At 38.3% G+C, this 27,670-nt stretch overlaps 1 protein-coding gene across 1 annotated transcript in view; it reads right to left on the reverse strand.

Moving 5' to 3' along the window:
- The window catches only part of Isha (Insulator su(Hw) mRNA adaptor), a 407,431-nt gene that overhangs the window by 146,027 nt on the left and 233,734 nt on the right, over nucleotides 1–27,670 (reverse strand). Inside the window, exon 12 of the mRNA XM_090379842.1 lies at nucleotides 26,064–26,171. Coding sequence (XP_090235968.1) covers nucleotides 26,064–26,171 — 108 coding nt within the window. The remainder of the gene's footprint in view (nucleotides 1–26,063; nucleotides 26,172–27,670) is intronic.

Consider the following 27,670-nt stretch of genomic DNA (forward strand, 5'->3'; position numbering starts at 1 on the left):
GCAGCAGGGACTGTGGAAAAAAGAACTCCCATTCCATGAGATAGGTATGCTGAAGCCATTCAAATTAAACTTTTAATCAAGTTTCTACAGATACAATCAGTTGAAAACAAAGTTTCGTCAATATCATAACCACTGAAGACTTGAATAATGATACCGAATAATGTTGTTAAGGAAAAAAGTGTTTGTGTATTTTTAAATCAGTGTTGGATGATATACAAAAAAAGCCAACCACTGATTGGCAAAAGAATACTTCACTACACTGGTTTTAAAAAGCATTTTAAAATTTATTATGAAATACAGAAAACTAATAATTGAATTTAAAAATTTTTAGGTAGACCACAACGTTCCAAACTTTTGTTGTTCTTCAGTTTATTAAGAATTACGTTTGACGTTGTAGAGCGGATATCATCTTTTAAGGGCACAAAAGGTGATATAGTTGTACACGTTGGCACGAATGATATTAAGAGTAGGAGACCGGCGGAATTACTTAGCAAGTACAGGTCACTGCTGAAAAAAAGCCGTGAATTAGGGTTGAACTTGAAAGTGTCTGCAATTCTGCCCAGACACGATAGGAGGGAGTATATGATGAGAGCCTTGTCGATCAATTCGGCCCTGGAGGGATTGTGCAAGGCTCAAGGGGTAGAATTTTTTTCAGCCTGGACTGTACTTGTTAACAGGAGAGATTGCTTCTACAGGGATGGGATACACTTAAATAGAAAGGGTGCAAGAATTTTTGCTGATGCTGTCGAGGCAGTGTTAGGTGGGTCGGAAAACTGCTAGTTGGGGGGGATACAAGGACTAATAGATTAACAGTAGCCACTGGCAGAGGTGGAAGTGATTCTTGCACTGCTTCTATTGATATGAGCAGAAGTCTGAAAAACAAGATGCAGGATATTTCAGAGACTGCTGGTAGTCATTGCGGTACAAGTAAACACATGGGTTGCGTTAGGGTAGCAAAGAATAGAAACAGGTGCATGTATACCTGCGTGTACACCAATGCTAGGAGTTTGGTAAATAAATTTGATGAATTTGAGGTATTGCTCAAAACATCAAAGGCAGATATTGTTGGGATATCAGAGACGTGGTGTCACACAGATATAAGTAATGCGGAACTGGAATTTGGGGAATACAATGTGTATAGAAAGGATAGACAGGACAGGAGGGGAGGAGGGGTTATGCTATTAATTAAGAAACACATAAAGTCCAAGGAAGTGAAGCCAGTTGACATCGATGGACAGGGCAGTGCCGAATCAGTTTGGTGTGACATAAGCATAGGGAAATCAAAATTGAGAGTAGGAGTGTGCTATAGGCCTAATGACTCTGATGAGTATAATAAGATATTGTACAGGGAAATAGAGTGGGCCAGTAAATCAGAGAGTCTTATAATGGGGGATTTTAATTTCCCAGATATTGACTGGAATTTGTGGGTTGGTCACTCGCACACTAGCAAGGCTTTTGTGGATTTATTGGATGATTGTTTTCTACATCAGCATGTTCGTGAGGCAACAAGAGGGAGCAATACTCTTGATCTGATTATCAGTAGTGACTCTTCGTGCATTAAGAACCTGCAGATAAATGAACCACTAGGTGGCAGTGATCACAGTGTGTTGAAGTGGGATTTACTCAAGGAGGTAACTACCATCAGAGGTAAAGGGAAGGGTTTTTGTTTTCGTAAAGGCGACTATGATGGTCTGAGACAGTATTTAAATTCTGTACAGTGGGACCAACTGATGATGTTACCAACAGCAAACTCTAAATGGGAAGCATTCAAGGAACTAATCTTGGAGGCTACCAGGCTTTACATACCAACTAAGAAATATTGTTCAAGGTTTAGGCCTAAATGGTTGTCAGATGAACTAATGAGACATGTGGCAGAGAAGAAAAATGCATGGGATACATATAAATTAATGGGTGACATGGAAGCCTATGATAGATATAAGTTGGTCTGTAACCAAGTCACAAAGGAGATTAGGCAGGCAAAGGCAGACTACGAAAAATCCTTGGCAAAGGATGCAAAGAAAAACAGAAAAGAGTTCTTTACATACTTGAACTCGAGAAGGAAAGGGATGAATCAGATTGGTCCACTGGATATTGATGGTTCAACAGTTGAGGATCCTGCTCAGGTGGCTAACAATCTAAACGAGTATTTTGCATCTACATTCACGCATGAGGAGTTATTCAGGAAGGAGAATGATGTAGGTAAAGTAAACATTGGCAGTGAGCTGGATGATTTTGTAATAACTGAGAGGAAAGTGGAGGAGAGATTGTTGAGGATAAACATAAAAAAGGCACCTGGGGTGGATGGGATCTATCCAGTTATATTAAAGGAGGCAGCAAAGGAAGTATGCAAACCCCTAGCCATAATTATGAGAGCTTCTTTGGACTCAGGGGAGGTACCCATAGACTGGAGATGTGCAAATGTAACCCCAATTCACAAAGGAGGATCAAAGGCTGACACAAGTAATTATAGACCTGTTAGTTTAACTTCTGTTCCAGGTAAATTAATGGAGGCACTGGTTAAAGAAGCACTGCAGGATCATCTAGACAAGAATTCAGTTATAGCTCAGACGCAGCATGGTTTTGTTAAGGGCAGGTCTTGCCTGACCAATTTGATTGGATACTATGATGTAGTCACAAAAGAACTGGATGCAGGGAATAACTTTGATATTATATATTTGGATCTTAGAAAGGCTTTTGATACTGTTGCACATGGAAGACTGCTGCACAAATTGGAGCAGTGTGGCATTGGAGGCAAATTGCTACTATGGATAAGGGGATGGTTGAGTGGCAGAAGACAGAGAGTGGTAATCAATGGACACTGCTCAACGTGGACTAATGTTATTAGTGGAGTTCCTCAAGGTTCAGTGTTGGGTCCGTTGTTGTTTTCGGTGTTTATGAATGATATTGATGATGGGATATCAAGCTTAATGTCCAAGTTTGCAGATGATACAAAGGTTGGCAGGGTCGTTAAGGACACTACTGACGCTATGCTGCTGCAACAGGATCTGGAAAGGTTGAACAGATGGGCTGAGAGGTGGCAAATGAAGTTTAACATTGACAAATGTAAAGTACTACATATGGGAAACAGTAACCCCAGAGCAACGTATCAACTCTGCGGTACTGCACTGACAGTGGTGGAGAATGAAAAGGACCTGGGGGTAATTGTGCAGGGAGATATGAAGTTCTCTGAGCAGTGCAGACGAGCTGCAAGAGTAGCTCATGGTGTCTTGTCAATGATATACAGGAATTTTTCTAGCAGGGATAAGGAGGTGATTATTCCCTTGTATAAGGCAATGGTTAGGCCACATCTTGAGTACTGTATACAGGTCTGGAGGCCTCATTTCAAGAAGGATGTAGAGCTGCTGGAACGGGTACAGAGAAGGGCAACAAGATTAGTAAATGGAACAAAGGGTTGCTCTTACGAAGAAAGGCTTAAGTTTTGCAAATTACAGAGTCTGGAGACTAGGCACCGGCGAGGTGATCTGATAGAGGTGTATAAGGCCTTGAATGGTTTGAGCATGCTCAATGCCAATGGGATTCTTCATCTTTCTCAGAATAATCACCTCAGAGGGCATAAATTCAAATTGAGGAAGGACGGATGTCGGATAGATGTGCGGAAATTTGCCTTTGGCCAGCGGGTGGTTGGTTGGTGGAACCGACTTCCATCACTTGTTGTTGAAGTTGATAGCCTAAACAAATTTAAAGCTCAACTGGACAGGTATTTCGAACGAACGGAGGGGTGAAATGGGAGTGGGTTTTTTTTTTTTTTTTTTTTTTTTTTTTTGGCTGATGCTGAATAAGCTTGCTTTCTTGCATCGTATGCCTCTACTAATGCTAATGCTAATGCTAATTAAAGGAAGGAGAATATTTTAAATGTATTCCAAAAAATAAAAACACACTTAGCACTAAAGTTAAGTTATAAAGAGTTTATGTTTGTTATTTGATTTTTAGGATCATTAGCAACTAGGGCCATATTGCTCTGGGATATGCGGTGGTCATTCCCTGACCTTTCCGCATCATCTGTATTTGGTGTTGACGTGCTTGAACCCCCGGTCTAATCAAGAAGCATGTGCTACGCACTGCTGCTCCTTCCCACCTGGCTACGGAGGCACCACTTATAAAGAGAGATCACTGAATACAATTTGTCATCTTGATTATGCATATGAACAATTCCTCTGATAAACACTTTACAAAATAGACAACCATGTTCCACAACTGAAGATATTCAAATAACCAAGATAAGCATGAAACACAGAAGTACTTTAACAATTTTCATGTACAAATTTTATTCTGGGTTCATTTTTTATTTCTAGTGCACAGTGCATCTCAATGTGTACAACAAACATTTCAACAAAATGAAAAGGGAATTATCTGGATTTGAGTTTAGACTTGTATGTGGATAGAAACATTTCTTACTTTGATGTACAAGTATCCCTTAACTTATGACCACCTTGACTTACAATCACTCAGACTTATGACCATGAAGTGATTATGGTCCTTGAGGTTGTCACAGACATTCTCTCAGATATGCCAGACAAGCTGTACTTGCTACCTGGGAGTCTAAAACGCTGATGGAACTGATATTCGGGTGACACTCAAGTCAAGTGGACCCAATTTCGGCGAAGTCCGGACGGTCTGTGACAGCCAAATCCTCTGCTTGCACCTTCACGATGGTGGGACTGTTAGTAATCCTGGGTATAACTTCCATGCACAAGTACATGGTGGGTGACCACTCAGGTGCGAACCAACATAAGCAGGGGCAGAGGTGTGGCGCCCACACCACATGGAGGAATGCCGCCCCTCTATGTTACCAGGCAGTACTAGGTGGTAGATGACTCTCATCAACCGGTGAAATACCACCACTTTGCTTATTGGAGGCTTGAAGTGGTGGAACCCATGTTTAGTCTCTAGAGCTAAGTTCCGGTCAACCCTTCCCTTATCTCTTCCATCATGCAGTATGACTGATGACTTTTGAGGTTATGATGAACGTCGTGGCGAGATCCAATATTCCTTACATTTCGAGGGTACAGCTCAAAAACGGTGTTCGCAGGCCGGCCGCTAGTTAGTACACCGGACCGAACCTATTAGTAACTCACCAGGAGGCTTCCGGATCAGCTAGTGTATAATCTTGCTACCTCTACTCTGCCAGATAGTGACTGGAGGGAGTCCGAGTAGTCTGTATGCGGGGAGCATTGTTGAGGCCACGTTATGTCAAGAATCTGGGTATATTCTTACCATGTGTACGCCGTACCCAAAAATTTCATTACTTCATACAGCATGTCCCACCCACCTTTTCTTACTATTGAATACACCATGAATTGTCAAACTAATAGAGCAAGCTTATCTGCGAAAAGATCTAAACCTCCCAAGCACTTCCTAATTAATTTCACAAATATATGTGGTCTCAATTCTAATCTCAACGATGTCCATTTCCACTTGCAGTCTTCCAAACCCCATGTACTTTTTCTGACAGAATCTCAGTTATCGGTTGATTCAACTACTGCTCATCTCAGATGGCCAAATTATTCGCTGTATGATTCCTTTCGCCTCAAAGGTGGTACTTGTGCATATGTCCGTTCTGATATTCCCTGTCAGAGACCTGGTAATTTGGAATCTCCTCTCTTTGATCTTCTCTGGCTTAAAATCTCTCTACCTCACTGTGTCAAATTCATCTGTTGTCTCTACCGTTCTCCCAACTCCACTAATCACTTGGAGCTCTTTGACTTCCTCTCTTTGCAACTTACTTTCTCCAGTCCAACTTTCCTAACAGTGAGGTAATTTTCCTTGGTGATTTTAATGTTCACAACTCCAGCTGGCTTCCGTTTTCTAGTCACACCGACCCAGCAGGTCGAGATGTTGAGGCTTTTGCAATTACTAATGACCTAGCACAGATTGTTCATTTACCTACAAGAATACCGGATAATCCTAATCATACAGCCAATACGCTTGATCTTTTTCTCACAAACAACCCTTCCAAGTATACGGTCGAAGTGAGAGTGCTTTAGGCACTTCAGATCACAACTTGGTGATTGTCTCTTCTCCAATGGAACCTTTATCTCATGGCTATTCCCAACCTCGTGTTGTTTTTGGCATTACAAGAATGCAAAATGGGATGACCTGTGAGACTTCTTTTCTTCTTTTCCTTGGTCGGATTACTGTTTCAAAACTTCTGATGTCAACGTTTGCTCAGATCGTGTCAGTGAAATTATTCTTGCAGGAATGGAATTCTTTATCCCACACTCCACTTTAAAATCTCGTCCTTTATCTAATAAACCTTGGTTTTCCAATAAATGTGCTAAGGCTGTTCAAGAGAAGAATGTTGCATATCGTAATTGGCTTGTTTCTAATTCTTCAGTTTCATTTTCTGCCTACACCAAAGCTCGCAACAATTGTAAAGCAGTTATTAATCAGTCCAAACTAGAGTTTGGACAGGCTAAGAGTAGAAAACTTGCTTCTTACCCTAATGGTAGCCGAGCATTCTGTTCTCTTGCCAAAGCTATTGGCCGCAACTTTTGTCCATCTCTGCTCCCACCTCTGTCCAAACCAGTCAGTTCTGTTGTCACTTCAGCCAAGGATAAAGCTGACCTGCTAGCATCCCATTTTTCTTCCAGCTCATGTATCAATGATCTTGGTAAAACACCTCCCATCATTCCCAACACACTCCATTCAATGCCTCCTGTGGTCTTCCGTCAAACGATATCAGAAGGATTTTGATGAATCTTGATGCTAAGAAAGCTCCAGGTCCTGATGGTATTTCTCCACTTGTTCTCAAAACATGTGCTCCTGAACTTACTCCTATTCTTTGCTGCCTTTTTTCACTTTCTTATTCCAAAGGTGTTTTTCCTTCTGCTTGGAAATTTGCTCATATCCAGCCAGTTCCTAAAAACGGTGACAAATCCCTCTCATCCAATTATCGTCCCATTACAATTACTTCTACTCTTTCTAAACTAATGGAAAAATCAATTAACCACCAACTCTTAAACTACCTAGAAACCTTCTGTCTGATCAATTGTTGTTGTTATTTGGTTTTTAGGAGCATTAGCAACTAAGGCCATATTGCTCCGGTGCGGTGGTCATTCCCTGACTTTTCCGCATGCTCCGTATTTGGTGGTGACGGGCTCGAACCCCGGTCTAATCAAGAAGCGTGTGCTACCACTGCTGCTCCTTCCCACCTGGCTACGGAGGCGCCTGTCTGATCAATGATTGCCAGTATGGATTCCGTCAGTGTCGATCCACTAATGATATTCTGGCTTATGTTACCCATTTATGGACTAATTCAATGGAAAGGTTTGGTGAAACACAAGCAGTTGCTCTTGACATCTCAAAGGCTTTCGATCGTGTTTCGGCATAAAGGTCTTCTAAACAAGCTTCCATCTTATGGTTTGCCAACTGTTTTTAGTAATTGGTTATCCAGTTTTCTCTCTGATCGCTCACTGAGGGTGATGGTAGATGGTTCCCTGTCTTCTAACTTCTCCACTAATGCTGGTGTCCCCCAAGGTTCAGTTCTTCCCCCCACTCTTTTCCTCTTGTATATTAATGACCTTCTTCCATTGACTGGCAATCATATCCACAGTTTTGCTGATAGCACATTGCATTCCACTTTCCATTTTGAGAAACCTTGTCCTGCTCAATCAGCTTCAACTTCTCGAAAATCTGCTACCAATTCCTTAAATGCTGATCTTCGGGTAATTCTCCAGTGGGGCAAAGACAACTTAGTTGATTTCAAACCTTCTAAAACTCAGTCTTGTCTTATATCTCGCAAAAAGGATTCTTCTGCTCCTATGCTTATCTTTAGGGACACTCCGATTTCTAGGCAAAATGATATATCTCTTTTGGGGATTACCCTGACTTCTAATCTCTCTTGGCACAAGCATATTACAAATATTGCTTCCTCTGCATCTAAAAAACTTGGTTTTCTCTTTTCTCTTTTACTTTTCTTCCAAACAGCTGCTCACTCTGTATAAATCGCAAATCCGCCCTGCCATGGAATATTGTTCCAACATCTGGGGTGGTGCCCCCAAAACCTCTCTCAGGCTTCTTGATTCCATTCAGAAGAGGGCAGTTAGGTTAATTAATGATTCATCTCTAACAGAATCTCTCCACTCGCTTTCTCATAGATGTACTGTTTCTGCTGCATGCCTCTTCTACAGATACTTCCATGGGCACTGTTCTTCCGAATTGGCTTCTATAATTCCCACTCTCTCTTTCAAAACAGTCCGAACACGTGCCGCCACCAGCCAACATCCATTTACTGTCCAACTTCAAACTCACAGAACCAACTTTTCATTTTCCTCATTTATTCATTCAACTGCCGTTTTCTGGAACAACCTTCCTTCATACGTATTTCCTGAAAGTTACAATCTACAGAAGTTCAAGTCCAATGTTAACAAATATCTTCTTTCGTCTTCTCAACCTCCAACCCAAGCACGGTACTAAGTACTATAGGTTCTAATATTTCTTGTGTTTGGGGTTCACATAAAATAAAAAAAAAAAAAAAAAAAAAGTAATGTTTGGGGGGGGGGGGGATTAAAATTTTAAGATTGTGTGGAAATATCAGCCGATGATGTAATTGATTGTGCAAGAACATATCCAATCATGCAATTAATTGTTCTGTATTGGTTAGTTGCCAAGCGGTAGTGTACTTGTTATTGTCTATCTCATTGTTCATCAATTTACTTGCAATTTATATTCTGGTTTTTAATTTGCACTCATATCGAATGCTTATGGCCAGTAAGGGAAAAAGTGATAAAAGAAAGAGAAATACAAGACTAAGAAAATAAAATTAATAAAACAATGTAGAGTGGTAAAACAGTCACAGACTCAGTATATGATTTAAAATGATCCCCTTTGACAATTTCTACTACTTTAAAAAATAACAGCGAATTCACAAGGCAGCAAGCAAATCAGCACCGATAAAATCTACAATAATTACAAAAAAAAAAAAAAGTCTTATACACAAATTGTTCATGATTTGATGGAAGATCTAATTCAAAAATGTATTCCACCATATTTTGTGACTATCCAAACTAAAGCATGCAGTCTTTTTTTGAAGGCTTAAAAAGAAGGGAAGGTGTTGGCTATGGCCAGTTTTAATGCAAGTTCTGGCTGGTTTGAAAGGTTCAAAAATTGTGGAAACATTCATAATGTGCATATGATTGGGCAAGCAGCAAGTACAGATTGGAAAGCTGCTGATACCGTCAGGAATGATTTTGATGTGCTGCTTAAAGAAGAAAATTATTTGAAAGAACAAATTTTTAATGTGGATGAAACCAGTGTCTACTGGAAAAAAAAGCCTGACCATACATACATACATTCAATAAGAATGTGAAATGTATGCCAGGTTTCGAAGCATATAAGATTGTGTTACTCCTTTATTGGGTGGAAATGTCGCTGGCTATAAGTTGGGGGCATTTTATGATTTATCATTCACAAAAACTTAAAGGCATTGAAAGAAATTAGTAATGCCAAATTACTGGTACATTACTGTTCAAATAAGGTGTGGATGATGCAATTCCTTTTTGAAGACTGGTTGACCGATTGTTTTATTCCAGAAGTAAATGAATATTGTCATGGAAAGGATATTCCTTTCAAAATCCTGTTGATTCCTGATAATGCTCCAGGCCACCGTCCAATTAGAGGATCTAAACTCAAACATAAGTGATTCCCCCCCCCCTTTACCACCTAACACCACAAGCTTAATCATCCTATGGACCAAGGAGCTATTGCTACCTTCAAAGCTAATTTAAAATTACTTTTGCACAGGCAATTGCAGCAACAAAGAAAGAAAATACATTAAGAGAATTCTTGAAAGACTAAGGCCATATTGCTCCGGGGATATGCGGTGGTCATTCCCTGACCTTTGCGCATCCTCCGTATTTAGTGGTCACGGGCTCAAACCCCGGTCTAATCAAGAAGCTTGTGCTACGCATTGCTGCTCCTGCCTACCTGGCTATGGAGGTGCCTTCTTATTATTATGCACCCCACTGCAAGCACTTAATACAAATCCGTTGAACCACGTGACTACTCTTTTTGCCACGCAGCTGCTAGGCTTGTCTAGTGAAAATTCATGCAGTTACATTGTGGAGAGCATAGTGTATGTGTCGAATTCTTATTTAGATTACTTAATATTAATAACTGGCCAGCACCTATACGTTAATTTTTAATACCCTTTGATTTAAAATGAATACTGTGAAAAAGAGTAAAACGTATCATTTTCATCAAGAGTGGGAACTAGAATACTTTAGTTATGATAAAAGAAAAATGTTGTTTGATTTGCAATGCTTCTGCAGCTAGACCCAAAAAACAAAATTTAGAAAGGCATTTCAATGCACTCCATGGTAAATACTAATCGGATTTTCTGCCTAATAGTGACCTAAGAAAAATAAATGAAAAGAACTTAAATCCAAATTATTTGCACAACAAAATTTCTTCATGACACCTAATTTACAATCTAAAACAGTAACTGTAGCATCATTTAAAGTGAATCATCTTGCAAAAAATGAAAACCATTTTCTGATGGTCAATTCATCAAAGACGCAATTTTAGAAATAACAGTTTCTCTTTAAATACTAAAAGTGTTATAGACATACAGCTCAATTGCTCGTTTTTATTCGCATGGTTTTCGATGATTCTGCCACCAGAGAAGAACTGCTAGGTATGGTTTCGTTAAAAGAATGAACTGGAGGTCTTATATACTTAACACATTCAAAAATTTTATTGAAAAATTTAAATTACCACTATTTAAGCTCATATAAATAACAACAGATGGAGCTAAAGCAATGACAGGGCATATTAACGGATTCGTCACATTATGCCAAAAGGATGATGAATTCCCATATTTTTTGAGTTACCACTGTATCATCCACCAACATGTGTTAGCCAGCAAAAGATTAAATACTAAAAGTGTTATGGACATAGGTTTCAAAATCGTGAATTCCATCAGAGGACAATCTCTACAAAGGAGACCTTTCAAAATGCAACTTGATGAAAATGAACCAGATCTGATATTACACAGAGGTGGCTGAGTCAGAGTAAGTTTCTACAGAGATTTCGAAATTTGCTGAATGAAATTTTAAAAATTTGTTCATCAAAGGAGAAATAATTGTTAGCAGCTACAAGATATGGAGTGTATGTGTGGTCTGGCTTTTTTGGCAGATTTTACCAGTAAATTAAGTGTGATCTGAATTTGGAATTACAAGGAAAAAATAAAAATGTGGGTGACATGACATGATTAGCAGTATTTCTGCATATAAATATAAATTTTTGGTAATGGCTAAGGATCTCAAAGGGGGAAAAAAAAAAAAAAAAATCCTGTTTTTGAATTCAATAGTGAGAAATATTTTTCTGAAATTGAAAAAGTTGTGGATGATTTTGAAACCAAATTCAGTGATTTTAAAACAATTGATTGCAGACACTGCTTATCCATTTAATACTAGACTTAGATACGAAGCAAATTGCAGAAAAAAATTGCTGAGTTTTTCACATGGAGAACATATTTGAAAATGAAATTATTACATTGTAAAACAATATCTTAAAAGCCAGATCATCAGAAAAAGACTTTTGGCAATATGTTTTCTGAGAAAAGTACTCATATGTAAAAAAATGCAGTGAACTTTTAAATTCCTGTTTTGGTTCCACATATCTACGTGGATCGGCCTTTTCTTATTTGAAACAAAGACAAAGAATCGCTCTACTCTTACGTACTTGCATACAGAAGATTCTTTATGGTTGGCCCTATCACAGTACATCCCCGATTTTGAAAGCTTGGCAGATGACATGAACACACAAACTTCACATAAATTAAAAATTTATATATGTATGAATTTAAAATAAGAATTCCAAAATGTATTTAATTTTAAAATTTATAAACAACATTTTTCTACGTGTTGATTAACATTTATAAACATGTGCAATGAAATTCTTGAGAGGGTAGATCACGGCACATTTTGAAGGGAAAAAAAAGTAGATCACATCACAAATTAAATTGGCGACCCCTAGTATACAGTATATGAAACTTTAAAATTCAACTTATGTTGGTGGAATGGAACCCCATCAAAAGTTGAGGGATATCTGTACTTTAAAGCATTAGGCGCCTCCGTAGCCAGGTGAGAAGGAGCAGCAGTGCGTGGCACACGCTTCTTGATTAGACCGGGGTTCGAGCCCATCACCACCAAATACGGAAGATGCGGAAAGGTCAGGGAATGACCACCGCATATCCCGGAGCAATATGGCCTTAGTTGCTAATGCTCCTAAAAACCAAACAACAACAACAACAACTTTAAAGCATTAAATGAATATCTACTACAAGAAATAATGGAACACTATTTCCATGGAATGAAGATGAAAAATAAAAATAAATAAAATTTTTAATACCTTATTAGCAACACTCATACCCAGTGTTGACATGGCAGCAGAGAAAATTGAAATAACTGAAACCTTGCATTGTAATGAAGATGAATTAAAGGCTAAGAAAAATATAAATCAATAATTCTCTTAAGCTATGCTGAATTGTGTAGGTTTTTTTGTTGATGGTGCATCCTGAGATGCTTAGCACACTATATCTATAGACTGGCTATAGACCTGGAGCAATGCACACAGGTGAAAATATACAGATTGTGGGATCGATTCCATATGCATTACACAAATAAATGCACACCCCATCTGCGGTGTCAGTATATTAGGCCTAACATAGCCAACATCGAAGTAACAAGAAAGTAGTAATAAAAGTAACAAATAGAGTAGTATGGATTCAAACCATGGCATTTCATTTGACCATGGTTTGAATCCATGTGGCCACAAAATAAAGTTGATAATATTGTTTCAAATAACCAGTTGTAAATTTCTCTGAACTATGAAATCAATGCTAGACTATAAACAGAACTACCTGGTACTAACTGCAGGCTTACATATGAGAATATAAGAGACTGACACTACTGTTAATAGTAAACAGGTTGTTTTAAAAAAAAAGCTTATGAAGTTGGAAAATTATCACTTCCAAGCAGGCACCGTGATTTTCTACAGTAGCCTTTGCACTGTATGAAATTTACAATGAATAACAGGCAAAAGATAGATGTGCAGGGTGTTTCAAAAACAGCTTTACAACTATTAAAGAGTATATAAATTTATTTAGAGGACGTACATAATATTTTGAAATGTCAGAATGTAGCAATACACTTCAAATGTGCCTCCCTGGAACATGTTCGTGACAGCCCAAAGGTGAACCCTTTGGGGAACCGCACACTTTTTCTTCGCCTTCGGCAAAGAAAAAGTGTGCGGCTCCTTTTTTGTGGAGACAACCATTACCGGTATTGTGCATCTAGATATGCTCCAACAGTTCCTCATTCCACAAATTGATGAAGATGACCAAGAAAGACGCAGTCACCTCTAGCAAGATGGTGCATCCCTCATCACCTTGGAGAAGTGCAAGAGCACCTCGGAGATTTGTTAAAGATCTAGGTTACATACAACCCTTGTCTACAAATGTTGCTGAGCTCCAAACTCGCATTACCACCACAGTTGCAGAAGTGACGCCAGAGATGCTACACCGCGTGTGGCAAGAAATTGACTACAGGTGGGACATATAGAACCATAACTACCCGAGGTAAAACTTGAAGTGCTTTGCTACATTCTGACATTTCAAAATATTGTGTACATCCTCTAAATAAATTTATATACACTGTTTTTTCTGTTTAAAGCTGTTTTTCAAACACCCTGTATTGCTAATAGCAGAATTATTTCCAAATCAGTATGTTCTATGCCAGCGAAACTTGCCATTTGAGTGCAAGTTGGCTCTTTTCTCATTAGCTTTAGACAAATAGTGAGTTCAAAAGCATTTAAAATGATAACATTGGTATAATAATCAGAGGCTGTAAAAAATGTGAATTACCTGGGTGGGGATTAAAATCTGTTGATAGGGATTGCTGAAACAGATCATTCTGAAGAATGAGAAATTAAAATATTCAAACAAGTAACAAGGATTTTTGTTTGAACATATCAGTCCATATAAATCCTCAAAATCTATGCTACTGAGCTTAATTCAGTTCTGTGTTGCCATTTTACACATTCTTATTCCATTGGTGCCTCTTTTCTGCTAGGAAATTTGCTCACATCCAGCCAGATTATAAAAAATGTAATAAATTCCTCTCTCCCTTCCAGTTATCACCCCATTGCACTTACCACTACTCTTCGAAAAGTAGTGGAGAAACCCATCAACAGCCAACTCTTAAAATATCTAGAAACTTTCCATCTAATCAATGATCACCAATATGGATTCCATTAGTGTTGTTCCACTAGTTGATATACTGGCTCAAATTACTCACCTTTGGACAAATTTAACAGAAAAATTTAGTGGAAATTTAGTGGAAATTTGGTTCAACTGGAGTTGTTAGGACAGCTTAAAATTGTGAAATTCTTCTAAAATTTGTGGTGTTTAGAAAAATTACAGTGAATAGAATTTATGTTTTCTTGGAGTCCAATGAGCAGACTGCACCAATGCAAGTAGAAGCTGGGTCTGCCCGTGAAGGTTTCATAAACTTTGCATCACCCTGATGTTCTTGAAAACACCTGCTTGAAAGGGTGAAAGTCCGTCATATATAGACCTAATTGTATTGGCACAAAAATTTGTAAACTGGCTTTCTGATGGATTCAATGCCAGCTGACTGGTCATTCTGAATGTCAGATACTGGCATGACACGAGATAAATATTTTTAAAACCTTCCAACTTGGAAATTCTGATTGTCTTTAAAAAATTTGACAGTAATAAATCTATCATACATTATCAAAACCATTCTTGAATGTATGTTTTTTCACAATGCTAGTCTAGTTTTGCATTTACAAAGATAAATCAACATATCATTCAAAAATTCTCACCAGGGATAGAGTTAGTATGTTAACCAGAATTTAATTATTTAATTTTCAATATGAAATTAACTAATGCATTACCAAAATGACCAACTGATATTTTAAATCAACATATTATAATCACAACAATAACACCTGAACCAGTAGTGTTAACAGAGTTTCATTTTTTGTGTTTTAATTACTCTGGATATATGTGAACAAATCCACTGGCCATAACTTCTGTCATCAATATTTCCACCTCTGTTGAAACTTAACAAATTTATTGCATCCTCAGTTAAAGACAAAGCAGTTTTACTTGGATCCTATCCCCCCCCCTCTAACTCTTGTACTGACAACTTAGTAAGATACCTCCTATCATACCCAATATACTCCACTCAATGCTCCCCGTGGTCTTCCGACAAAGGGATGTTAGAATTCTGAACAATTGCAATGCTAAGAAAGCTCCAGGTCATGATGGCATTTTGCCACTTGTCAAAATCTATGCTACTGAGCTTAATTCAGTTCTGTGTTGCCATTTTACACATTCTTATTCCATTGGTGCCTTTTTCTGCTAGGAAATTTGCTCACATCCAGCCAGATCATAAAAAATGTAATAAATTCCTCTCTCCCTTCCAGTTATCACCCCATTGCACTTACCACTACTCTTCGAAAAGTAGTGGAGAAACCCATCAACAGCCAACTCTTAAAATATCTAGAAACTTTCCATCTAATCAATGATCACCAATATGGATTCCATTAGTGTTGTTCCACTAGTTGATATACTGGCTCAAATTACTCACCTTTGGACAAATTTAACAGAAAAATTTAGTGGAACTCAAACAATTTATCTTGACATTTCTAAGGCTTTTGATTATGTTTGGCATAAAGGTCTTCTAAACAAGCTTCCGTATTATAAATTATTGACTGCTTTTTTACAACTGAGTATCCAGTCCAATACAGAAATAGGACTATTTACCAGTACAGTATGCTTTTAAACATTAGCTTACCTAACATTTTTCTGTCTGTGGATTTCTCTTTGGATATTCTATTAGACATCAAGTTCTTCTGACTGCTTCAAGAAAGATACTGTTGCAGACTTTTCCCTTTTCAGAAATGATAAATCAAAGTTATGTTCATAACAATGACCCTGCGATTTAGACTTGGCTGTTAGGAGCATTTCCAAAGCCTCACCAGAAAGAGATCTGAACTCGGTTTTCATTTTCCTAACCTGGCTGAATACAATCTCACACTCCGCTCTACTATAAAGAATTGTTAAAATGCCAGGCATGGCTTTAGCTAATTTGTTATATTTCAAGCTTCCGTGTGCACTTGTCAGCTCCCCAACAAAGGATAAATGTACATCAATTCATTCTTCTTTCATAATAGCATCGGGTAGGTTCTCACACAGCAATTGACAGAACTCATGCTACAAAACATCAATTTCTTTATTTTTAACGATCTCAAAAAGTACTGGAAACATGTATCCAAAAAATTAAATCTGAAAATGATGCACAGCCACCTGATAAAATATATACCACAAAACTGATGATCTATACCAATAGCCATAAAATATCTCCTTGTTCAGCAAAATAACAGAATCTTCCCCCTCTTATTTTAGACACTCAATGACCTTGTCAGCAGAACTGTCAATGCCTAAATCAGACTCTTCCTTCTGGTTTAGTCTGTTATGGTAATCAATTTCCAAAATGGACATGGATGATTTTGAAAACTGGTAAAATAAATATGCACATAACAATCGACAACATGCATTGTGCTGCCACTTTATTAGGTACACCTACCTAGTAGCATGTTGAGCGTCCTTTAGCCTTCAAAACAACCAGAATTCATCTAGGCATGGATTGAACAAGATGCTGAAACTTTGTGCAGGAATGGAGTACCATGCAGACACGAGTAAGTCATGCAGTTCCTTGAGATTCGACGGATGTGTAGGCCTGCAGTGAACAGCCCCTTTCCAGCTCATCCCAAAGATGTTCAATAAGATTGAGATCCAGGGACTGAGCGGGCCACTGCAGCAAAGAAAAGTCATTGTCATGTTCCTGAAACCATTCCATAGTGATTCGGGCTTTGTGCACTGGCGCATTATCCTGCTGGAAGTAACCATCTGACTAAGGATAAACTGTCAACATGAACGGATGCACTTGGTAAGCAACGATGTTTAGGTACGATGTGACATTCAGACGTGAATCTGTGGGTATCAATGGACCCAACTTGTGCCAAGAAAACATTCCCCACACTAATACACTGCTCCCACCACCTTGTATAGTAGTTGTCAGACACGAGAGGTCCATGGATTCACATTGTTTTCGCCAAATTCTGAGCCTTTTATCAACGTGAACTTCGACCAGGAACTTCGACTCGTCAGACCAAGCAACTGTTTCCCAATCCTCAATAGTCCAGTGTTACTGTGCCCACAGGAGGTGTGGTCTCTTGTTCTTCATTAATAACAAAGGTGTGAGATGCGGCCGTCAGCTGTCGTAGCCCATTCGCGACAAAGTGCGACTAATGGTCCGTTGTGATATTTTGTTCTGCGCACCAAAGGTTGTATTCTGACGTGATGTGTGACATTGTGGCCCATCTGTTTGCTTGCACAATTCTAGCCATCCTCCTCAGACCTCTCTCATCAACAAGCGATTTTCTTCGAAAGGAGTGCCGTTGAGAGGATGTTTTCTGTTTGTTGCACCATTCTCGATACACCCTTGATACGCACCACAGTTTCAAGGGTGTATAGAGAATGGTGCAACAAACGAATGGTTCGGGAGAACTGCAGTTTCAGAGATGCTTTTTCCAGCATGTCTTGCACCTACTACCATGCCACGTTTGAAGTCCATTAGATCACTCTTTTCCCAATTCTTGCTACAGTTTGTATGCTTGTACGCTTAACTGATACTAGAAAGGTTGCTCTCTGCACTTATATCCACGACTGTGGTCATGTGACTTGCAGCATTGTGGGAAAAACCATTTGTGTGCACAGCAAGGATGTACATAATACAGTGGCAGCACAGTGTATATAGGAGTAATGACCACAGCACACAGATGAGAGGTACATTGGATTGAAGGGCTATGTTCAGATTTTCGAATGTTGGTATAACATTTAAAAGAAACAAGAAAACTACTTTATTTGAGCCAGAAGAGAGAAAAATTATCAGACTTTCTGTGTGAGTGACAACATGCCTGTCTTGGCTTAAACAGGCTAAACAAAGTGATAAAACTGTTTTTAACAGAAGTTTGCAATTCATAAGTTCTTTTTGTTGAGTTCATCAATGTGTTCGTTGAAAACTTTTGGATCATTAACTTTTTTTTTTTTAATGTAAACCCCAAAAACGAAAGGTATTAGAACCTATAGTACTTAGTACCGTGCTTGGGTTGGAGGTTGAGAAGACGAAAGAAGATATTTGTTGATGTTGGACTTGAACATCTGTAGACTGTAATTTTCAGGAAATACGTATCAAGGAAATTTGGTCCAGAAAACGGCAGTTGAATGAATAAACAAGGAAGATGAAAAGTTGGTTCTGCGAGTTTAAAGTTGGACAGTAAATGGATGTTGGCGGCACGTGTTCAGACTGTTTTGAAAGAGAGAGCGAGAATTATAGAAGCCAATTCAGAAGAACAGTGCCCATGGAAGTATCTGTAGAAGAGGCATGTAGCAGAAACAGTATGTCTATGAGACAGGGAGTGGAGGAGAGACTCTGTTAGAGATGAATCATTAATTAACCTAACTGCCCTCTTCTGAATGGAATCAAGAAGCCTGAGAGAGGTTTTGGGGGCACCATCCCCAGATGCGGGAACAATATTCCATAGATTTGCGATTTGTGATTTATACAGAGTGAGCAGCTGTTTGGAAGAAAAGTAACACCAAGAGCGAAAGAGAAAACCAAGTTTTTTAGATGCAGAGGAAGCAATATTTGTAATGTGCTTGTGCCAAGAGAGATTAGATTTCAGGGAATCCCAAAAGAGATATATCATTTTGCCTAGAAATCGGAGTGTCACCAAAGATAGGCATAGGAGCAGAAGAATCCTTTTTGCGAGATAAAAGACAAGACTGAGTTTTAGAAGGATCGAAATCAACTAAGTTGTCTTTGCCCCACTGGAGAATTACCTGAAGATCCGCATTTAAGGAATTGGTAGCAGATTTGAGAAGTTGAAGCTGATTGAGCAGGGCAAGGTTTCTCAAAATGGAAAGTGGAATGCAATGTGCTATCATCGGCAAAACTGTGGATAGGATTGCCAGTCAATGGAAGAAGGTCATTAATATACAAGAGGAAAAGAGTGGGGGAAAGAACTGAACCTTGGGGGACACCAGCATTAGTGGAGAAGTTAGAAGACAGAGAGCCATCTACCACTTTTCCAGTTTTCTCTCTGATCATTCACCCTCAGTGAACGATCAGAGAGAAAACTGGATAACCAATTACAAAAATTAGTTGGCAAACCAAAAGATGGAAGTTTGTTTGGAAGACCTTTATGCCAAACACAATCGAAAGCCTTTGAGATGTCAAGAGCAACTACTTGTGTTTCACTGAACCTTTCCATTGAGTTAGTCCATAAATGGGTAACATAAGCCAGAATATCACCAGTGGATCGACACTGATGATCATTGATCAGATGGAAAGTTTCTAGATGGTTTAAAAGTTGGTGGTTAATTGATTTCTCCATTACTTTAGAAAGAGTAGAAGTAATTGCAATGGGATAATAATTGGATGGGAGGGATTTGTCATGCTTTTTAGGAACTGGCTGGATATGAGCAAATTTCCAAGCAGAAGGAAAAACACCTTTGGAATAAGAAAGTGAAAAAAGGTGGCAGAGAACAGGAATAAGTTCAGGAACACAGGTTTTGAGAACAAGTGGAGAAATACTACCCTGACCTGGAGCTTTCTTAGCATCAAGATTCGTCAAAATCCTTCTAACATCCTTTTGACGGAAGACCACAGGAGGCACTGAATCGAGCATGTTGGGAATGGTGGGAGGTGTTTTACCAAGTTCATTAATACATGGGTTGGAAGAAAAATGGAATGCTAGCAGGTCAGCTTTATCCTTGCCTGAAGTGACAACAGAACCATCTGGATTGGACAGAGGTGGGAGCAGAGATGGGCAAAAGTTGTGGCCAATAGCTTTGGCAAGAGATCAGAATGCTCGGCTACCATTAGGCGAAGAAGCAAGTTTTCTACTCTTAGCCTGTTCAAACTCTAGTTTGGACTGATTAATAACTGCTTTACAATTGTTGTGAGCTTTGGTGTAGGCAGAAAATGAAACTGAAGAATTAGAAACAAGCCAATTACGATATGCAACATTCTTCTCTTGAACAGCCTTAGCACATTTATTGGAAAACCAAGGTTGGGATAAGATTTTAAAGTGGAGTGTGGGATAAAGGATTCTATTCCTGCAAGAATAATTTCACTGATACGATCTGAGCAAACGTTGAAATCAGAAGCTTTGAAGCAGTAATCCGACCAAGAAAAAGAAGAAAAGAAATCTCGCAGGTCATCCCATTTTGCATTCTTGTAATGCCAAACAACACGAGGTTGGGAATAGCCATGAGATAAAGGCTCCATTGGAGAAGAGACAACCACCAAGTTGTTAACTGAAGTACCTAATGGACCTCTCACTTCGACCGTGGCGTCTCCGTAGCCAGGTGGGAAGGAGCAGCAGTCTAATCAAGAAGCGTAGCACACACTTCTTGATTAGAACTGGGTTCGAGCCCGTCACCACCAAATACGGAGGATGCGGAAAGGTCAGGGAATGACCACCGCATATCTCGGAGCAATATGGCCTTAGTTGCTAATGCTCCTAAAAACCAAATAACAAACACACAAATAAACTTCGACCGTGTAATTAGAAGGTTTGTTTGTGAGAAAAAGAGCAAGTGTGTTGGCTGTATAATTAGGATTGTCCATTATTCTTGTAGGTGAATGAACAATCTGTGTAAGGTCATTAGTAATTTCAAAAGCCTCAGCATCTTGACCAGCTGGGTCGGTGTGACTAGAAAATTTGGGCATCTGATTTGGGCATCTGAGATGAGGAGTAGTTGAATCAACCGATAACTGAGATTCTGTCAGAAAAAGTACATGGGGTTTGGCAGACTGCAAGTGGAAATGGAACTTGATTTGAGCTTGAATTAGTGGCACTCACTAGTGATCACTTGTTGTACTTTTCAATTTGGTAACTCTGAAAACTTTAAATTGATTTCTCAAAGGTTGCCAAGTGTATTTAACCAAAGAAAGCAAACATGTACACATGCTTTGTTTTTGTGGCATGCATCAGCTGAAACTGCTTAAAAACCTCTTTCCTGCAGCACTTCTTTTTAGATTGTCTGCATTGCCCAGAACACTTCATATCTGACTGCACAATTACTCCCAGATCTTTTTCATTTTCTACCACCTTAAGTGTAGTACCGCACAGTTGGTACATTTCTCTGGGGTTATTTCTATCCATATGCAGTACTTTGCATTTGTCAATGTTAAACTTCAGTTGCCACTTCTCAGCCCATCTGCCCAAGTTTTCTAAATCCTGTTGCAGTAGCACACTGTCATTAACAACCCTGCCAACCTTTTGTATCATCTGCATACTTGGACATTAATCCTGATATAACTTCATCAATATCATTGATAGATAAACAAAACAACAGTGGGCCCAACACCGAACCCTAGCAGACTCCATTAATAACATTAGTCCACGAAGACCAGCATCCATTGATTACCACTCTGTCTTCTCCCACTCAACCACCCTTTTATCCATTATAGCAACTTCCCTTAATACCATATTGCTCCAATTTGTACAGGTGTCTTCCATGCACAACACTGTCAAAAGCTTTCTTGAAATCCATGTATATGATATCTAAATTATTTTTTGCATCCAGTTCCTTTGTAACATTATAGTATCCAATCAAATTTGTCAGACAAGACTTTCCCTTTAACAAACCCATGCTGTGTCTGAATTACTACTGCAGTCTTGTCTAAATGATCCGGCAATACATCTTTCTGCCTTTTTCTACATTCAATCCATGGATGGCACTAACTACTACAGGTTCTACTATCTGATTTTTTTCAATTTTTTTTTTTGCTTGGGACTTCAAAAAAAAAAAAAAAAAAAAAGATTTTAGTTAAATACAACAAAGGATTTCATCTGCTGAGACCTCTCACCTCTCTTCGAGAATCACAAGGAACCAACATCTGAAAGGTCCCTTGGTCCCTCTTTATTCCTGGCATGGGGAGGTCTCAGCAGACAAAATATCCTTCGCTTTATTTAACTATATTAGTTTTTATCCTTTTGAATTTTATTTCAAATCCATCAACCTTTGAAAGCAATAATTTAACTTCAGAGGAGACAAAATCGTCTTGCCTAACTAACTTTCTATAAAAGCTTTTAAAAATTATTTCTCTTAATTTCAATGCAGTGTAATGTAAATTTAAACAGTCCTGTAATTGTGAATATTTTTCCTTTACATATTTTAGATAGAAAATGTTCCAGACAAAAACTGATTTATCAAATCTGATACACCACAAATTTCTAAGATAGTGAAGACCAGAAATGACAACTGCAATTAGTGGCTGTGTGTACCAAACACACACAAATTTTGGAGATGTCCAATGCAACTGTTCATGATTATGATGACATCTATCACACATGTTGTTATTTAATAATCATTAATTCCTAATGAACTTTGAAGCAAACCTTCAAACGTTCATGGTTAGTCCTAATGTATTTTAGTCTTTGGATCAAACACTAAAATACATTAAAACTAACTTGATTTAGGACTTGCAGATGTCATAAAAAACCATGTGTGTACCCCATACACATGAAAGATGTTTTAAGTGAAAACATCTTTAATGAAAATCAGAAACATTAAAATCGAATAGCTAGAATCATGAGAGAACTGTAGTCACGAACGATGTAACGTTTTATGATCACGCTCGCTACTTATTCTACCGAATTAACGTTAGTGACATTAGCATCATACTTCGGTCCGAAATATTTAGCATGAACAATGTAGTTTTTTGTGCATGCCTGCTACTTACTCTACCGAATCAACATTTGGAAGAGGTTAGCGAAATCTAAGCCAATAGCCTAATTACCTATTTGATTGAATAGTACACTGTGTGGACAGAAATCATGGGATACCTACCTAGTAATGGGTAGGGCCACCTTTCGCCTAGATAACCGCAGTCGCATGGCGAGGCATTGAGTCCACTAGTTCATGAAAGCGTCCCGTGCGTATTTCCATCCATGCTTGCTGCACTGCTGTCCATAATTCCGTCTCATTCCTGGGTGAAAGATCCAAAGCCCGAATGGACCTTTCCACAGCATCCCAAAGATGCTCTACAGGATTCAGGCCCCATGAACAGGGAGGCCGTTACATGGTGGTAAAATCTAAGGAATGCTCTTCAAATCAAGTTCTAGTCACCACAGCTCTGTGGGGAGATGCTTTGTCCTGCCCTTTAGATGCACAATGACCACAAAGGGATGCAGATGGTCTGCAAGGATAGACACGTAACCTGGACCATTCAGAACATGCCCCAGACCATTACCGACTGCCCACCTGCCTGAACAGTTCCTTGTTGACATGATGGGCACAGAGCCTTGTGCAGTTTCTGCCAGATACGCACCCTCCCGTCCGCATGAAATAACTGGAAATGGGACTCATCAGACCAGGAGACCCATCTCCAATCATCCAAGATCCAATGCCGATGTTCTTTCACCCAGTTCAGGTGTAGAGTCCTGTGTTGCGGTGCTAGCAATGGGACTCTGGTGGGGCTGCGGCTAATTATCACCCGATGGTCTTGGTGGAGACATTTCTGGCACCTCCCTTGTTGAAGTCATCGGTGATTTGTGCCACTCTGACTCTCTGGTTGGCCAAAACAATGCAAGTCAGACGTCGTCAGCCATGTTTACCCACCACCTTTCTCTTCCCACAGCGCTGTCCACGATGAGATGTTATTCCAAAAATGGCGTATTCCCAATACACTCTCGATACTGTCAAACATGGATACTGCAATTTCTGTACTACCTCTGTGATAGAGTGAGCCATGCGTTGGGCACAGTATCATCCCTCTTTCAAAGTCAGTTAACTCATGATGTTTATCTATACTGACATTGAATGACCATCTACGTGAATGCAGTGTACCTATATACCTGCCAAGTGGTGGGTTTGTCCACTAGCGAGAGGAGTGACAGTGTGGCATTGCCCAGGAATCAAGTACCCATGAATTCTGTCCTTTGAGTGTATGATTGCAACAATACAAGTATTTGTATTGTTGCAATCTGCATTTTCGTTACATTCCACTGTTAAGTGCCACTATAGATCATTGCCATCGCAATGATTGACAAGTTAGCATCTGTCTTTGCTAGAGAGGCTTCAGGAAGCATGAAGCTTCAAACTCACAAATATACATTCACGTGACACAAGAAAATAATGCCCGATAAATGACAGATGCGCTGATTTGAAGCACCATTCAAGCCTTGTCACATGAATGGTGCTTCAAATCGACAGAATCGTGTGTACATGTGATTTGCGAACGTCATTTCCGTGTCATAAAATCGCCATTTCTGATTTGTCAATTTGATCACCAAACAAGAAATGATGTCAAAAGACGTCATTTCTGTAAAAAATCATTATTTCCATTCAAAATCATGATTTCCGTTATTGATACTTCATTCGTCCCCTTGGAATTCACCATTCTGTCATGATTTTCTGACATGTAATTTCCGTGTCACAAAATCATAATTTCCGTTTTGAAAATTAGTGATAAATTGGTTGTACTTCAGTCCAAAATTCAGTAGGTGCCGCCAAAGATGTTTTCACATCAATAATTATATATATTAGTTTTATTATGAGTTAGTAATAACTGAAAGCCATAAACAAAACAAAGACACTTTCCTCACTGTTAGTGCATGCACTGCAAGTTATAAAAGAACTACACACTTCAAGAGATGCTGGGTAAAGAAGAAATAAAAAACAAGAGCTACATTATTAAGGAAGGGTAGAAAAGATAAGTTATGTAAAAAATAAGTTATGTTCCTGATGAAGAAAACATTTAATCTTCTTACCTTTCAGAAAGGTAAGAAGATTAAAATGTTTTTTTTCCTCCCATTTTTCACAACAGAAATTGGAATCTGACATTGAAAGAAAATTAAATAACCTAACGACTAGTGACTCAATTTGATTGCTGTTGTTATGACTGATACCGCACATCAGTAACTAAGGGCGCACACATTGCACTATCTGTACAAGTGGTGTTCACAGACTGATTTGCACATTGTCTCTCTACCCGAGATCAGCTAAGTACATCCCCAACTGAACAGACTAACTTTTCCTCCAGTCGCCAACAGGATTCAAATCGAGAGCTCTCTAAATGAGAAACCAATTTAACTATCACAGAGAACACTTAACTTGAAACTCTTGTTCCACTATTTTTGTTTTTTCAGAAGTCTGTCACAGATTTTACTGAAGAAAATATCAATATGTTCATTATAACCTTTCCAGTTTTAATATTCAGTTTATGACTGCAGCATAACAATGACAACTTCGGTATGAAATACTAAAACATAAAAAATTAACTTTTGCTAAGCTGCACTGAGATAAACATTCTTGCTGTGGACTCCGCCAGAAAAACAACATCAATTGGACCACCAAATTATAAGTAGTCAGTAAAACAAACACACAATGAAACTATGAGCAACTGCACATTTTGACTCCAATATGATCAGCTCCCAATACTCCATAACAAACAATAATAGTCCTTCACACTAACACCAAAAGCTGGAACACTATGATCAAACTTAAGAATTCCAACTAATAATTCGTAAGCACATGACTCCAAAATGAAATTAGCCAGTCCTTGAGTGATAATCAGGGATCAATCCTGATTACTACTCAAGGACTAGCTAGGGATTAAACTATAATTTTCCTACTCTTAACAAATCATCCTTTTATAAATAATTTAAAGCACAAACAGTAAGAGAGAATAATAGTATCTATTAACATGGTGCTAAAATCACTTAACATAAGAATTCAAACCAGAACCAAAAGTGAATTTCTAAAATCATACTAACAGGGAATAAGTATGACACATTTCTTTAAAGATGTAGTGATTTTATCTCATGGAGAAAAATAGTATTTGTCAATTATTATACTCTGGTAATCCATTCATAATAACTTGGTAATGTAATTTTTTTCACTTAAAATCAAGAATTAGATAAAATTGTATCCATACCTTTATTGAACTACCTTGTAATTTCAGATTTTTAAGATTCTGCAAGGATCTAAAAGCATCCTGCCTTCTATCCATACATACATAAGCACATCCTCTTGGAAGTATCATCTACATTCAAATTTAAATTATAGAAAGTTAGTAGAAATAATAATAGACAAAATAATCAGTTATAAATTAACTGACTAGCAGATAATTTTTTTTTAAATTTAAAAATGATTTTTTTTCAGGTAAATCACGCATTTGTTTTTTTTCTAGGTAGTTTTGTATCCTCAAACATTTTGTTATACAAAGGCAACTCCAAAAGTAATGCCCACAATTTTTGGGCACATTCGCATAAGTGCTTATTGTCTTCACCCTGCCGCCTGCATGCCTGTCACATATTTCTTTCCTTTCTTCCCCTCCCACAGTTTGCATTAAAAAAAATTTGAATATGGTGTCATTCGAACACACACACACACACACACACACACACACACACACACACACACACACACACACACACACACACACACACACACACACACACACACACACGTACGAAGGGGGTGGGGTGGTGAACTTAACATTACTCTTTTTTGCAAAGCAATGTATGTTCTACAGCACGATTACTTGCACACTGTACACAAATGTCCTTTATGCCTATTATTATTCTAACAACACTGACTCCCCACAGATGGTGTAGCAATTGTCAATAGCTACCACCATGAATGTCCATATGAAGCAGCGCACTTTTATAGAATTTTTGGTGGCCGAGAAGGAAACGAATGGAAATATCCATTTGACCTGGAAGTGGCTGGCTATAATCAGAAAGAATGTTCACATATTTACCTGACATGATGTTGTTTGCTTGGATAGGTGAACAATATTATTATGGGGAAGAGAGTGGAGCAAACAAGTGGAGTTTTTTCTATGAGTGGAGCACTCATAGAAAAAAAAAAAAAAAGTGCACACAATGACTACATTATGAAACCTCTAAAGTATGAAGGCCAAAAATTTTATGTGAAGGCACAAGGGCTCTTTTTCAGAAGTGCTGCAAGGCAGTAGAATGCAATGGTGATTAACTTAAAAAACAAGGTGTCACCTGATAATTTGGTGTACAAGAAACAAATGATCTAAAATAAATATGCCTTTGTAAAAAATAATGTTGGCAGTACTTTTTTTGGAATGACTCCTGTACATTCCTAACATCAATTAGTTAAACTTAATTTATAATCTTCATTTTATCAGCAATTTTAATTACAGATGACCCCCGCTTAATGCTGATAATTCATTCCCAAAAAACAGAGCGCTTAGTGAATTCGCGAGTGCCACAGTCCCATAAGGTAACATATGTTTTTTGAGTTGCTGTCGGTGCCATAGGATATTCCCTAATCAACAATAAACGGTAGTTGAAAGATTCACAAATGTCGGTCAAAATATTTAATATTCAAATATTTGTACATATATAATATTCTGCATTACATACGTATATAATTATATGGTAACTAATTACATATCAAAATTAAACTTAAAATTCCAATTAAAATCATGAATTTAATTGATCTTAATTGATTTAATTTAATTGATGAATTTAATCATGAAAAATGTGTCGATTTTGGGTTCTACTT

Source organism: Mastigoproctus giganteus, chromosome 8 (genome assembly GCF_048544385.1).
Source record: "Mastigoproctus giganteus isolate SK-2022 chromosome 8, ASM4854438v1, whole genome shotgun sequence".
Lineage (NCBI taxonomy): Eukaryota > Metazoa > Arthropoda > Arachnida > Uropygi > Thelyphonidae > Mastigoproctus > Mastigoproctus giganteus.